Below are 14720 nucleotides of genomic sequence, written 5' to 3' on the forward strand. Positions count from 1 at the left end.
TTACCCACTGGTGGTGCCTGAGGCCACACCATTCAAAACCCATTTCTTTCTGGAAAGGGGCTATAGTGCACTTAAAGCTGTCAGTCCAGTTCACATCCATTTGAATAAATTCCAGACTTTTCAGCAAGAGCAAGTTTTTAATTAGAATTGAGCAGCTGGACTCCAGCAGAAGGGCAAAGGTGCTCAGAGAGGGAGGCTGAGCTAGCCCTTTACCAGCCAGCTGGTCACTGCCCTGGACCTGCTCCTGATCCAGGCTTGGTAGGCCGGGGGGTGGGTGGGGGTGTCCTACCACCTAGCTGCTTCCGGCCCCCATGTGTCCTGACCTGGAGGTGCATCACCCCCAGTGACAGCCTCACTGTGGCCCTCTTAACCTTGACTGCCCTGCTGACTGTGCCCTTGGCACCATCAACTGTGTCCCCTTGGGGCATCCCTCCCTTCCTGTCAACCTGATAGCTCTGCTGGCTCCAAATCTAGCCACCTATTTTCAGTTGTAAAACGAGGAGCGGGGGTTAACAAGGAAATGGCCTTGGGTACTAACGGGTCAAGGCCATGCTGGTATGAGTAAATTCTTTACCACCGCTGGCTTGAGGCCAGCAACTCCCCAGTACTCTGTGATCTATCTGGAACTGTGCCCAAGGGGGACTCTGTCCTCACTCCCAAGCCTCCTGGGCACTGGGGTGTCGACTCAGCCCTGAGTCCTCCGGGGAGCAGGGGGGCAGAGCTGAGCGGCCGCCTGGAGCTTGGCAGGAGGAGGGGCCGAGGAGGGGGAGGTGAGGAGATCCGGCTAGAGGGGAGGCTCCGACGTCTCCTTCCTTCCTGGTTCCTGCTGCAGCTGCCGCCACAGCTCAGCTCTGAGAGCAGGGAGCGGGTGGCTCGGAGACCGTGACTCAGAGGCGGAGTGGTGCTCGGGCCAAGGAGCACTGGCGTTCATGGACCCTGGGGTAAGGGGGCTACCCTGACATCAGCTGACATTCCCTGAGAGGGCTTCCTCCCACCTGAAGCTGGCGGGTCACTGCTCCGGAGATGAGGGTGGGAATGGAGCTGGAAAGGGGGCACCCACCTGGCTCACCTCGACCTGCGCCCTCCGTAATAGAGTCTGCCCCTCCACCCACAAGCAGTGAGGGGCCAGGATCCCACGGGGCCAGGAAGAGGGTACAGAGATGTCCCAATACTGGAAGAGTTTGGGAACTTCCAATGGCTAAATGCAGGAGTTTCCCCCAGATCAGCCTCTCGTAGCGTGGCATGGACCCCTCTGCCTTGACCTTCCCACCACCTGCACCCCCCGTATCCCTGTCCCTCCTGACCTCAGCTCCTCAGGTGCTTGCTAGCTCCATCGAAAGATGTGAGCTGTTTCCCCGGCCTCAGGCCAACCTTGCCCCTCTAGTCCCCTCCCCCATCTCACACACACACAGTCTCTTGCATTATTGATCTCCCCGTGGAGACAGGATGGCCAAGACTGGTGCCCAGGGCGCCTGTGGGCACGGCTGAGGGACCAGTGTGGACCTCAGCATATGTCTCCATCAGCCTGTCCCCAGCTCTTTCCAGGTGGATGGTGTTTCTCAGGAGCCCCAAGGACTGGGATGGAAAAGAGGAGGTTGGGGGGGGCGGTGGACTGAGGGTCCGAAGTGGGCATCCTAAGAGAATGATTGATGGGGGGCCCAGGGGAAAATGAGGAGTGTCCCAGGGCTCAGTTTCTCCAGGCAGAACCATGGGAGCCCATGAGCTAGAGGATAGGGAGGCCAGTTGGTCAGGCAGCTGGGGGGCTCTGTATGGAGCTGGGGTCGGGGGTTGGGGGGTGCTCTGTAAAAGGTTGATGGCAGGGGCATCTGCACTTCTGTGTTGGTGGTAGTGGGGTTGGGATCCTGAGGAAGAGGAGCTGGGGTGAGATCTCGCCTGCCCAGTCCCTGAATCCCTCTGCCCTATTTCGGAGCCTCTTCCTTCACTGCCCGGCTTACCTCTGATTACCCCCAGGGAATCCTCCAGAGAAAGCACCCAGTGTGTCCTAGAGCCAGAGAATGTGTGTGTGCCTAAGGTGGGGCGGAGCAGACTTTTCGAGGTTTTCTCTTGGCACCGGCCTGCCTGCTGCGCGCTCCGCCTCTCTGGGCAGCGGCCGCAGACGGAGGGTGTGGACAGGGTGACCGGCCCAGAGTGGGGATGGGCTCGGGATGGGCTTGGCAGGTGAGCGGAAGATGTGCTGGGGCTCTCAAGACTCAGAGGGAGCAGGAGGGGGTGGGGGTGGGGAAGGTGACAGTCTGTGCTAACAGGGTCTCTCTCTGCTTCAAGGGCCCCCTCAGGACAAGGTGACGTCCCTCCCCTTTTGCTCTCCGTCCACAGCAGGGAGTGGCCGCTCCCTTCCCCATGGACTTCCAAGAGTGGGACCCTCCCTCCCTTGCCGAGAGCACTCAGTCTGCAAAGCCCAGCGGTGGCCAGCAGGTCTGAGGGTGGGAAGCGGGCGGGGGCAGAGGGCAGGGGGGCTGGCCCTCAGGGGACGGACAGATGTGGTTGCCTCACCACTCTGCCCCCCCCCCCACCCCACCCTTTGTCCTGGACTGCAGACCACCGAGCTGTGGGAGGTGGTGGAGGAGCCTCGGGGCCGGCTGGGGCCAGAGGATATCATGCCCGAGAGGCAGGAAGGCCACCTGCTCAAGAAGAGGAAGTGGCCTCTGAAGGGCTGGCACAAGGTAGGGCGGCAGGGCAGAGGGAGGGGCCAGATGCAGGGGCCGGAAGGGATGTGTGGGGCCTCTGGGCAGCGCAGGCTGTCTGTGTGTGAGGAGACGCTTCCGTGTGGTTGCTCTCCCCCACACCCTTTCCTCTCCGCGCCCCCCACCCTGGCCCTGTTCCCTCTGGGCATCCTCACAGAGGTACTTCGTGCTCGAGGATGGGATTCTTCACTACGCGACAACTCGGCAAGATGTGAGTTGGGGCCTCGGCTGCGGGTGTGAGAGGAGGGGGCCCTGGGCAGGCAGGGGGCTTCTGGAATCCCCCAGAGCAAGGCCCGAATCCCAGGTATGCCGTTTTCTGGATGTGGGATCTTGGGCAAGTTACTTCCCTGGGTCTCAACTCCTCACCCCTAAGGTGGAGAGAGGGTGAGCACCCACTTGTAGAGTCTTTGTTTGGTGAGGGCTCTCAGAACAGTGCCAGGCTCAAATTAGTGCCCAAGACTGAGGGGCTTTATCCTCCTTGTCCTCGTACCATGCTCAGACAGGAACAAGAAACTAAAGACCTAGACACCCAGGCCCTCTCCAGGAGGTTCATCGTCCTCAGCCCTGCCTGCAGACTCCTGAGGGTGGGAAGTGTTCCTCGCTCTGGACTCCCTGGAGCTCTGGTTGTGACGTGACATAGCAGGCTGTCCCGTGCTCAGGAGGACAACTGACATGTCCTGCTGACGCTGTCACTTGAGCCTGAGGGTGAACCTGCTGCCTGACCTTTGAACCTAGCATGACCTCAAGGGGATGGTGGCCCTGGTGGCCTCAACTCATCTCCTTTTCCCTCTTTGATCTCTCCATCCCAGATCACCAAGGGGAAGCCCCATGGCTCCATCGATGTCCGACTGTCGGTCATGTCCATCAACAAAAAGGCCCAGCGCATTGACCTTGACACTGAAGACAACATTTACCACCTCAAGGTGACATCCGTGGGAGGCAGGGGGTGGCTTGCCCCCCGAGCCTGGCAGAGGCACTGGGTCACAGGAGAGAGAGGCAGGGGCCGAGGGGCCATCTGAGTTTGACCAGAGGGGAGTTCCCACCATGTACAAGAGCCAACGGCAAACTGGCGCTGTTGGTTCTTGTATGAACAGGCACAGAGGGGGGCCTTTGCACCATCTGTGTGCTGTAAGGAGAGACCCTGCCTGCCTGGGGACCAGAGCCCCAACTTCTTGCCCCTAGAAAGCAATCCTTCCCTTCATGCGTCCCTCTCGTTCTCTATCACCTCTGCAGATCAAGTCCCAGGACCTGTTCCAGAGCTGGGTGGCCCAGCTGCGTGCCCACCGCTCAGCCCAGCACCTGGATGTGCCCCGAAGCCTGCTGCCCAGCACCACCCACCAGAAGGTAAGATGGGCCCCAGGGCAGGACCCAGTCATGTGAGGATTCAGGCTGAGACTCAGAGAGCAGGCGCCTTCCTGACCTTTGACTCGCCCCACAGGTTCCCGGTGCCCAGCCTCCAGCAGCGGAGAAGGTGTCTTCCTGGCTGAGGGACAGTGATGGGCTGGACCGCTGCTCTCACGGTGAGGGACAGGGACCCCTGGCCCCGCGCCTCCATGGGGAGGGCCCATGTTCTTGCGTCTCGGTGGCATCAGCAGTCACAAGGAGGAGAAAGTGTGACCTCTGTCCCTGCTCTGGGAGGCCCCGTCTGGTGGGGGAGACAGCCTCTACCTCTAGGCTGAGCAGGTCTCCTCAGGCCCTATCCCCAGAGCCTCAGGCTCGCAGAGATGGCGGGGCTTGTGCTCTAAGCACACAGGGCTGGCACTCATGACACAGAAGATCCCGGATGCCAACACAGGGAGGGGCCCTGAGAAGGATTGCCAGGGAAGGGGTGTGTTCTGGCGCCAGGTTCCTAGAGTTGGGGGCTGTGATGTTGGCCCAGGAGAGGGAAATGCAGGCCGAGTCGGGAAAGTAAGGGTGAGGGCCCGCTGGCCTGTGTGGAGGCAGCTGAGGTGAACTGTGGTCTGGGGACAGTGCGGACTGGGGTGCGGGTGCCCCGTGGAGGCCAAACCGTAGGGTGAGAGCTGGAAGCGGCTGTGGGCTTGTGAGCGGGAGAGGGGAGGCAGTGTCGGGATTCCCCAGGCTGCTGGTGAAGTCTTTGGAGGAGGGAGGGAAGCCGGCCAGTGTTGGCTTCCGGCCTTCCTCATCCATCCTTCCCACAGAGCTCTCGGAGTGTCAGGGCAAGCTCCAGGAACTACACAGACTCCTCCAGAGCCTGGAGTCCCTGCACCGGATCCCCTCGGCCCCTGTCATCCCCACACACCAGGTGAGGTCCAGACGGAGACAGGGCTCTCTCCCCTCTTGCCATGTTAATCTCCATCACCTCCCCAGACAGGTCCCCTGTCCCCCTTACATGCTGCCATTTCCTGGAGAGCCACCGTCTCCCCGTTGCCCCTCCCCACCGTATCCAGACCGCCTGCAGCCTGTCTCTCTGCCCCTTTGGAGCGACCCCTTCCCCCTGTGCCCAGGCGGCTGCCAGGCTGTTGGTCTTCTGCCTCCTCCTCCGTGGCTGTCTGCCTCTCACTTGGCTTTGGGGGTCTTCCCCACGCTGAGACCGAAACTCACCCACCTCGACTTGCCAGGCCTCGGTGACGACGGAGAGACCCAAGAAGGGGAAGCGGACCAGCCGCATGTGGTGCACACAGAGCTTTGCCAAGGACGACACCATCGGGCGGGTGAGGTGGCCCCTGAGATGCTGGGTGGGAGGCGCCGAAGGAGGCTGGGCCCTTCCACCCTTCCCCTTCACCCACAGGTGGGTCGTCTCCACGGCTCAGTTCCCAACCTGTCTCGCTACCTGGAGTCCCGAGACCCCTCGGGCCCCCGAGGGCTGCCGCCCCCAGACTACGCCCACCTGCAGCGCAGCTTCTGGGCCCTGGCCCAGAAGGGTGAGTGTGAGCTGGAGGGGCGGCGGGGAGCAGGTGGGGGAGGGCAAGGGGAGGAAGGGAGTCTGATGCCGGCCCTGCCCCCGCAGTGCACAACTCGCTCAGCAGCGTCCTGGCCGCCCTCACTGCTGAACGGGACCGACTGAGGGGCCTGCACCAGGGTTCGGAGCCATCCAGGCTGGGGGTGAGCAGGGGACCGGGTGGTCGGTGGGAGGAGCGGCCTGAAGATGGCAGGCCTGGGCAGGCCTGGGCCGGGAAGGGGGTTGGTTGAGGCAGGCCCTGCCTGACAGGCCTTCGGTGTGTGTGTGGGGGGGCTTCCCCCATCCCCATCCTGTACCTGCACCCTCACTCTCTCCCTGCAGGTCTCTGAGACCTCGGCCGGCCCGAGGCGCCTCCACTCACTGTCCGTCTCCTCCGACACCACTGCAGATTCCTTCAGCTCCCTCAATCCCGAGGAGGTAGGAGCTGGCTGGGCGGTGGGGCCCTCCTTTCTCAGCAGGAGTGAAGGCAGGGTTCGCTTTCAGACCTGAAACTCCAGCCCCTTTCACAGAACACAGGCAGCAGCCATATCCGGATCATTTCTTAATAGTGTGTAGAGCGCTTTTAAGTCAGGATCTCGTGAGGAAGCTGATTCTTACCCTCAAGTTCACAGATAAGGAAACTGAGCCTCAAAGGATCTAATAATGGGCCCAGGCTCCTGTACTATATGGGTTTGAACTTGACTGTACTGTATGCTGGCCTCTTGACCCTGAGTCTCCTAATCTACAGAGTGGGGGTGATAATGGTATCCCCCATTGCAGAGTGAGTGTCGGGATTGAGTTGATACATGCCAAGGGCGTGGAGCTGGGCTCAGCGTCAGTGCTGGGAAATGCAGGCAGTTATTATGGAACCCGTGTCTCCTCACTCCCAGGCCAGGATCTTTCCCCAGGCCTCGTACCACATGATGCTCACTCCCCTCCACATCTCCTCCCGCTCTGCACGACTCAGACAGTAGAAGTCCCCAGTCACACTTCCTCTCAAGGGAACTATCAGGCCAGGGGAGCCCGGCCCGACTCTCCCAGCTGGGCCTCGGGCCGACACCAGTCTTGCTCCCACAGCAAGAAGCTCTGTACATGAAGGGGCGAGAGCTGACCCCCCAGCTGTCCCAGAGCAGCGTCCTATCCCTTGCTGACTCCCACACAGAGTTCTTTGATGCCTGTGAGGTTCTCCTCTCTGCCAGCTCTTCTGAGAATGAGGTGAGGGAAGGGGGAAGTTGCCTGTGAGAGGGGAGGGACCATGGGAATAGAGGGCTGGGGTCCCGGGAGACTAGAATCAGTAGATTCCCAAGTCCTTTCTAATCAGCTCAGCCTCTCTCTCTGGGAACATGGCCAGACCTCTGGGTTTGTGTGGCCCTGCTTAGAAATCTCTGCTGAGGACCCTTCTTCCAGCTTGATGTGCTCTATCTTCATGGTTTCTCCTGAAACTGCTGCCTCAGCTCCACCCCCAGCCATCTTTCTGTGACCCCATTTCAGCCTCTGCATTCCCTTGACCCTTGCTTTCCCAACCCTGGATCCCAAGAATCCCTTACTTCCCTCCCTTCATGTTCACCAGGTCCCTGAGCTGGGGGCCCTCTCCCTCCCAAGGCGGCAGGGCACACCATGACACCAGGCCTCCTGGGGCAGTGTCTTAGGGTTCAGACCCCCCAAATATGTTCTCTTCCCCTTCCCACCAAAGGGCTAGCTGGGCAGATTCTCTCGCCAGGCCCTGGGTACTGCCCAGCTGCCCGGGGAGGCCTAGTCTGCCCGGCCTGTCATCTGTCCCGGCCCAGGGCTCGGAGGAGGAGGAATCATGCACCAGTGAAGTCACCACCAGCCTGTCAGAGGAGGTTCTGGACCTCCGGGGAGCCGAGCGCTGTCAGAAAGGTGCCCACCTGGCAAGCAGGAGGGAGGGCTGGAGGTGGGCCCAGAAACGGAGTGTGTCCAGGCCCAGGCCCCTTGGGAAGTCATCCCTTGTAGAACTGGTGGGCTGATAGCTTTGGACGTTGACTCCAGGGTGACTTTGGAAGTGAGGAAGGCTCAGCTATGAGCTGGGCTCCAGCGGTGGCTCTGGGGGGTGGGGCTGGCTCAGCTTGGGGCCGGCCTCCACGCCGGGCTTCTGAGAAGGCTCATGTGGGCCTCAGTGAGCCAGAAGAGCCCACTTTGCCATCTTTTATTATAGCAGCATGGCTATAGTGTCATTTTAGTGTCACTACAAATGACATTTGTAGTGTCATTTTACTCCTTGGAGCCTGTTTCCTTTTCTATACAATGGGCTGGATAATCTACATCCTGACCTTGGTTTCTGTGTTTATGAAAGGGAGTAGAAACCAAGGATGGGACTCAGGAAGGGGTTCTGGGGTGCAGGGTTTCCGTTTCCAGCAGTGGGAAGCATCCTCTGGTTCTTAGCCCTTTGCCCACCTGAATCCCCGGGAGCTCATCAAGAATTAGCCCCCAGCCACCTGCCCCGGCTCCTGGTAGTGAGTCGAGCCTGGAGCCTGGGAGTGAGCACACCTCGGGGCGCTGCAGGGGCTTGGGAGGGGCCTCGCTGTGGTGCGCAGCGGAGAGGGACAGGCGGGCTGTGTTCCAGGGGGAGCCGTGGGGCCGCCCCGCCGCCGATGCCTGCCGGCCGCCAGCGGGCCCGGCACAGACGTGAGCTTGTGGAACATCCTGCGGAACAACATTGGCAAGGACCTGTCCAAGGTGTCGATGCCGGTGCAGCTCAACGAGCCGCTCAACACCCTGCAGCGGCTCTGCGAGGAGCTGGAGTACAGCAGCCTCCTGGACCGGGCCAGCCGCACCGCCGACGCCTGCGAGCGCATGGTGCGCCGGCCCCGCCCCGGCCCCGCCCCGGCTGCTGCCACGCCCCACGACCCCGCCTCCCAGCCGCTGGCCTCACCCGGTGGGGTGGCTGTGGGGTAGCATCTCCTCTGATCCCCTGGCGCCCCGCCCCCTGCAGGTGTACATCGCAGCCTTCGCGGTGTCTGCCTACTCCTCCACGTACCACCGGGCGGGCTGCAAGCCCTTCAACCCTGTCTTGGGGGAGACCTATGAGTGTGAGCGCCCTGACCGAGGCTTCCGCTTCATCAGTGAGCAGGTGCAGGCCAGGAAGAAGAGGGCTGGCGGGGGAGCCGTGTGGATGAGGCCAGGGAGAATCCAGGCTTCAAGGGGCCAGGGCAGGGGTGAGAACACCCCGCAGACGGGCAGTCAGGAAAGGAGGTGCCCACTTTTGAGGAGATAGACTTGAAACACTTGCATCGTGTTCTGGGTCGAGGAAGCTCACAGAAGGCTATTCAGCTCTAGTGAATGATCTTGAGCTCAGTCTTGAAGGATAGATTGGAGTTGGCCAAGTGTGCAAGGAGGTGGGAGACCAGGCTATTCCAGGCAGTGTAAAGGGATGGATGGGAGGGTTTGGGAAGAGTTCGAGACAAGGCTGAAAGACAAGGCAGGACCAAACCTTGAGAAGCCCTGTGGGTGAAGATAAGGAACAGTTGATTGGTTGGTTGGTTGGTTTTTAAATCCTGAAGGCCACAGGGAGTCATGGGAGGGTTTTAAGCAGTAGAGTGACATTCTTAGAATTGCACTTTGTAGAGAACACTCAGGCAGTGGTGGGCACCAGGGGATGGGGAGAGGCAAGGAGAGCCCTGGAGGGGAGTGAGCGAGAAGGGAGAAAGTTGGGGCTTGTGGGAAAGGAGAGGATGATGGAATTTGGGTGGTGGCCAAGGATGACAGGGACAAGAGACCTGGAATTAGCTGGTCTTCTGGTTCACAGGGGAACTGGGGGTGAAAGTGAGGGGTGTTAGGGGCCTGGGGTCAGGAGCAGCCTCCAGAGAACTTCTTTGCTCCTCAAGGTCTCCCACCACCCTCCCATCTCAGCGTGCCATGCGGAGTCTGAAAACTTCATCTTCTGGCAAGGTGAAGGTTGGAGCTGGGAGTGAAGGGCAGATGGGGAGGGGCCTGGAACACCCTTTGGTCTTACCTCTGCTGTTGCTCTCCCTCCCCCAACCCAACTCCAGACATGAAGTGGAAGAACAAGTTCTGGGGCAAATCCCTGGAGATTGTGCCTGTTGGGACAGTCAACGTGAGCCTGCCCAGGTGAGTGTTCCTAAGTGCTGGGCAGCTGGGCCCAGCCCACAGGCCATCCCCCAGGCTGGGATGGGGAGGCATCCTGAAGCTGCTCGGCGTGGGGCAGTGTCTATGCACTTTACACCCGTGTTTACAGCAGTTGTCAGTAAAGAAAGGGGAAAGTCTTGGAGCTGGAAGGGCTCATCAAGGCCATCTGACCAGGAGGCTTTCACAGTTTTTGACCATGACTCACAGTAAGCAATGCATCTGAGACTTGAAGTGAGTGCACTGTAACACACACACACACAGAAACCTAGTTTTAGGACGAGTCACAAACCATATTTGAAGCACCCTCATCTAGCTCATGTTACAGGTGGGGAACTGCAACCGGAGGCCAGTACAAGGGGTGCAGGAGACCCTGTGCTTCAGGGTCAAGAGTCCTGGGTGGGAGTCTTAGTTCTGCCACTTCACAGTTATGCAGCAGCAAAAATACTTGAGTCTGCTCGTCTATAAAATAAGAGTAATAAGTAACAGCCAGCAGAAGTGGGTAGTAAACAGGCTGTTGTATGTGATCAGCCCACCACGGTCCCTGGCATCCAAGAGTAGGGACCCTGTTTATGTTTTCACTCCCATGACTTAGGCACGTAGGAGCTTTCTCAGCAAATGGAGATGTGTTAGTTGAGTACTCTCTGGGAAGGCTGCTCTACTTAATAAATATGTCATCCTTCATGGAAGGGCCCCGAGCTGGAACCAGCACACCGGGGTTCCTTCCCCAGACCCATGTGACCTGCTCCGATAAGAGAGACATTCCCCGGGTCAGGGTAGCACTTGTTCCCCAGGGCCAGCCAGCTGCCCCTCACCCGCCCTGCTCTCTCTCTCTCAGGTTTGGGGACCACTTTGAGTGGAATAAGGTGACATCCTGCATTCACAACATCCTCAGTGGCCAGCGCTGGATCGAGCACTATGGGGAGGTGCTCATCCGGAACACGCAGGACAGCTCCTGCCACTGCAAGCTCACCTTCTGCAAGGTGGGCAGCCCCCTGCCCACACTCTCCACCCAGCAGCCCCTCCACTAGAAGGGGAGGGGACCTCTTCCTAAGCCCCCTGCCCCACCCCCACCGCAGGCCAAATACTGGAGCTCCAACATCCACGAGGTACAGGGGGCCGTGTTCAGCCGGAGTGGCCGTGTCCTCCACCGACTCTTTGGAAAGTGGCATGAGGGGCTGTACCGTGGACCCCCGCCGGGTGGTCAGTGCATCTGGAAGCCCAGTAAGTGGGGTGCTCGGGGCGGGCTGGGCAGCGGTGAGGGCAGCTGCGCACAGTCCACCTGCCCCAGCCCCCTGCCTTCCCCCTAGACTCAATGCCCCCAAACTATGAGCGAAACTTCGGCTTCACTCAGTTTGCCTTGGAGCTGAATGAGCTGACCGCAGAGCTGAAACGGTCCCTGCCTTCCACGGACACGCGGCTCCGGCCAGACCAGAGGTCAGTGCCAGGCGGGAGCCACTCTGGAAGCACCAGGCTTCTCCCTCCCCATGGGGGTTTCCACACAGACCCGGGGCTGTATCTTTCCTTCTTGGTGTTGCCTCAGGGAGATGGGACCTGCCTGGGGGCAGAACTGGGCAGGGACAGAAGCCTTGGATTTGGGGGCCCCTCAGGGTGGGGCGGTTCCACTGACGGCAGTCTGGGTGCCCAGGTACCTGGAGGAGGGGAACATACAGGCGGCCGAGGCCCAGAAGAGAAGGATCGAGCAGCTTCAGCGAGACAGGCGCAAAGTGATGGAGGAGAACAACATTGTCCACCAGGCTCGCTTCTTCAGGTGCCTCCGTGCCCCCCTTACCACCACACCCTTGCTGCTCTGCCTTCCTCTGAATTCAGGGCCACCCCCTGCCCACTAGTCCCTTGCTGCTTTGAGTGGGGCCCGCAGTGTGGGGCAGCATCTCAGGAGCAGGCTCAGTGCTGGACGTTCACCCCCTCCTTCCCCGGCCCCTCTCCCCCAGGCGGCAGACGGACAGCAGTGGGAAGGAGTGGTGGGTGACGAACAACACGTACTGGCGGCTGCGGGCCGAGCCGGGCTACGGGAACCTGGACGGGGCCGTGCTCTGGTAGCCCAGGCCCCGGGGGCAGGAGGCCTTGGTCCTCCCTCCTGCCCCCACGGACACACGGACTAGGCCAGCCTGTCCCACTGGCTGCCCTGGAGACCGAAGGGGCAGCCCTGGCTCTGGCCCTCTCCCCTCTGCCGGCCAGAGGGGCTTCATCTCAGCCTATCACCCACCTCTTGTTTGGGGTGGAAAGCAGGATTCGTGCTTCCCCAGTCTTGTTGCCCCCAGACAACCGGCATGTAAGACCCTCCTTGCTCTGTCATCCCCCTTCCTTCCCTCCCTGGGGTACCTGGGGGAGTCTCCAGGCCCTCCAAGATCTTCCCCATTTCAGTGCCTTCCTAGGACACAGGGGACCCCTTGATGCTCCCCAGGCTTCCTTGGCCCAGGACTCCGGCCCCAGCTGTGAGGCTGTGAGGTTGGAGTGAGTGAAGGAGAGGGGATGGCCTTTTCCCTTTTCCCACCCCCGTCCCTCCCACGCCCCATCTCCAGCATTTTCTCTCCATGCCCTGGCCCAGGGGGGCTCCCTTTGCTTGGCCCTGGCAGTCTCTCCCATCCTCCCAGATCCCCTTCTCCCAAACCACAAAGCGCCTGCAGCTGCCAGCTCCTTCGTCCCTGGTCCTCAAGTGGTTTCCTTCAGTCTCAGCTCAGCGGATCCCCCCAGAGCAGGCGGGGCAGGAAGGGTACTTGGCCTCTGACCCACCGGGAGTGAGTGAACACGTGTGAGTGTCTGTGTAGAAGTGTGTGTGTGCGTGCACGTGTGTGCCTGTGTACTGCTTGCGGGCGAGCAGGATTCCTCATGTAGGCCGGACGTCCCCCCACCAGCGGGGGGAGGGGGTGTCTGCTGCCATTGCTGCTCATCTTACCAGTCTGCCTCTGATAAAGGTGAATTGCTATGACATTCCAAGCTCCAATAAAGACTGTCTCAAACTTTGGCCTGTGACCATTCCTTTAAAAACACGTGTGCTCAAGCTCAGGCTTTCCTCAAGGCTCAGCTGGTAAAACAAAACCTGCCTGCTAATGCAGGAGGCACAAGAGACTCAATCCCTTGGTTGGGAAGATCCCCTGGAGAAGGAAATGGCAACCCACTCCAGTATTCTTGCCTGGAGAATTCCATGGACGGAGGAGGCTGGAGCTATAGTCCATGGGGTCACAAAGAGTCAGGCTCCACCGAGTAGGCAGTAGGCAGGCAGGCTCAAGTTCAGTGGAAGTCCGTAGCTCCCCACTGACCTGGGCTAAAGGCCCAGTGTCATCTCTCTCCCTAATCCTCACCTCGAGTGTGCCTCAGTGGCTCTCAGCTCTGGCCCCTTCCCCAGTGATAGCCAGCTTAGACTGGGCCCTCATCGACTTCCACCTGGACAGCATCCTCCAAGTATTCTTGCCTGGAAAATCCCATGTCCTGAGGAGCCTGGTAGGCTACAGTCCATGAGGTCACAAAGAGTCAGACACGACTGAGTGACTTCACTTTCTTTCACTTTCAGAGCCTCCAGTCACTTCCATTTTACTGCTGGCTTTCGGGCCGATATTTTAAAAGAGAAATAAATTTCAAATACATCCATTGCTTCTGAGTGCCTCAGGGAAAACCTAGACTCTTCAACCAGGCAGAAACCTGTGTGGTCCCTGTCCCCCACCCCCAGCACCCTTGGTCAGGTCTGTGCTCACCCTCTCACTCTCAGTGAGGTTTCAAGGAAAGGACGCGGGGAGGGGAGGGACTGGAAGGGATGGGAGAACAGGGCAAGCTGCATTTCTCCACCCCATCCCCCACCACCTCCCAAGTTCAAACCCCAGCCCTGTTACTCCAGAGTTGTTCTGACCTTGACCAAGTGCTTCACCTTTCTGTTCGGAGACTCCGTTCCCTCATTTGGCTTCCTTTGTGTCTTAGAGGAGAACATATGTCCAGGCTCCTGATTTCATTAGTGGTCTCCTAGCCCCTCAGCCCACCCCACTGCCCCCACAGGCTCTGCTCTGGTGTGAGGGGTGTCCCGAGGGGAGGTCATGCTTTCTCAGGGGAGCGGCAAGAACAGAGGGGTCCCCTGAGCTAAAACAGCCCTTCCAATCCTAGTCCCTCTCTTCTTCCCTCGCCTCCAGCCCCGCCCCCACCCCACCCACCGCCACCCCTGGGGGGTGTGGTCCACATTTCCACAGTTTATTTACAGAAGGTGCTAAAAGGAACACCTTTGTCCTGACACCATGCACCAGAAATATCCTCAACCCATTCCAGAAAAAGCCAAAGCCTGCACACATTCAGGATCTTTTTAAAACAAGATGTGCTCTCTTCCTCCCCGACCCTTTCTACCCAGAGTCACACACAGCCTGACCGTCCAGCCTATGTTCAACTCCCACGTGTTTTAAGAACTAGAGTTTCAAATAGACCGAATTCCAAAGGTATTTTTCTAATGGAGACAGGAGACTAGCCGCAACTCCTCTGCCCACAGGAACCAGGTCATCTGTGGCTTTTGCCATGGAGACCAGTATCCTTTCTCCTCCCCGGTGCCAGCTCAACAGCGGGAGGGAAGGTGCTCAGGCTGGTTTTGCTCCTGCCATGGCATTCCTGCTGGAGGACCCTTGTCTCTCAGAAGCCCTCCCTACCCAGCCAGGGCCTGGTGCGCGGCTGCTGATGGGGGCGCTCAGGCGGGGCTGAGGGGAGCCCGGATTTCTGACTGCAGGCTGCGCTCTGTGGACAGTGTGAAGGGGAGGAAGCAACTGTGGGTACAGAGGGTGGTGGCCACCTCCCGGGCACCACGAAGACAGGCATGGAGGGTGCTCTCGTCTGCTCTGAGGAAGGAAGGCCAGGCCCCCTTCTCCAGCCCTTTCAGTCTAGTCTGAGGATGGATGCACAGGAGGACTGCTCCCTGTGGGCCTCAGGGCAGCCCAGCCCAGACCCCGGGCCTTGTTCAGAGGATACGGCAGTCCTGGGCAGAGGGTAGCATGTGGGCTCAACGGCCCATATTTTGACTCAGCTTG

At 59.8% G+C, this 14720-nt stretch overlaps 1 protein-coding gene across 3 annotated transcripts; it reads left to right on the forward strand.

Annotated features, from left to right (window-relative positions):
• The first annotated feature begins 779 nt into the window (after nucleotides 1-779).
• On the forward strand, nucleotides 780-12691 carry OSBPL7 (oxysterol binding protein like 7). 3 transcript variants are annotated; one of them, XM_061143851.1, is made up of 23 exons: nucleotides 785-941; nucleotides 2284-2433; nucleotides 2556-2681; nucleotides 2860-2913; nucleotides 3512-3625; nucleotides 3936-4046; nucleotides 4141-4222; nucleotides 4862-4965; nucleotides 5282-5374; nucleotides 5452-5584; nucleotides 5671-5765; nucleotides 5944-6039; nucleotides 6679-6816; nucleotides 7389-7482; nucleotides 8186-8418; nucleotides 8555-8692; nucleotides 9447-9510; nucleotides 9612-9690; nucleotides 10544-10688; nucleotides 10785-10929; nucleotides 11016-11142; nucleotides 11354-11476; nucleotides 11658-12691. In XM_061143851.1, the coding sequence occupies exons 2-23, from the start codon at nucleotides 2359-2361 to the stop codon at nucleotides 11764-11766; spliced, it is 2478 nt and encodes an 825-aa protein (XP_060999834.1). In that variant the 5' UTR covers nucleotides 785-941; nucleotides 2284-2358; the 3' UTR covers nucleotides 11767-12691. The 3 variants fall into 3 exon arrangements, 2 of the variants coding, with proteins under 2 accessions (XP_060999834.1, XP_060999833.1); XM_061143850.1 differs by having other exon boundaries at nucleotides 2335-2433; XR_009693014.1 differs by lacking the exon at nucleotides 11658-12691 and having other exon boundaries at nucleotides 780-941; nucleotides 2335-2433; nucleotides 11060-11142.
• Nucleotides 12692-14720: the final 2029 nt, after the last annotated feature.

This window comes from Dama dama, chromosome 5, assembly GCF_033118175.1.
Source record: "Dama dama isolate Ldn47 chromosome 5, ASM3311817v1, whole genome shotgun sequence".
Taxonomy (NCBI): Eukaryota; Metazoa; Chordata; class Mammalia; order Artiodactyla; family Cervidae; genus Dama; species Dama dama.

What these genes read in the sequence shown, in the direction of transcription:
- OSBPL7 (XM_061143850.1), top strand. An exon ending in CGGAGCCATCCAGGCTGGGG is followed by an intron (nt 5,766 to 5,943) that starts GTGAGCAGGGGA and finishes CTCTCCCTGCAG; the next exon opens with GTCTCTGAGACCTCGGCCGG. An exon ending in GCAAGCTCACCTTCTGCAAG is followed by an intron (nt 10,689 to 10,784) that starts GTGGGCAGCCCC and finishes CCCCCACCGCAG; the next exon opens with GCCAAATACTGGAGCTCCAA.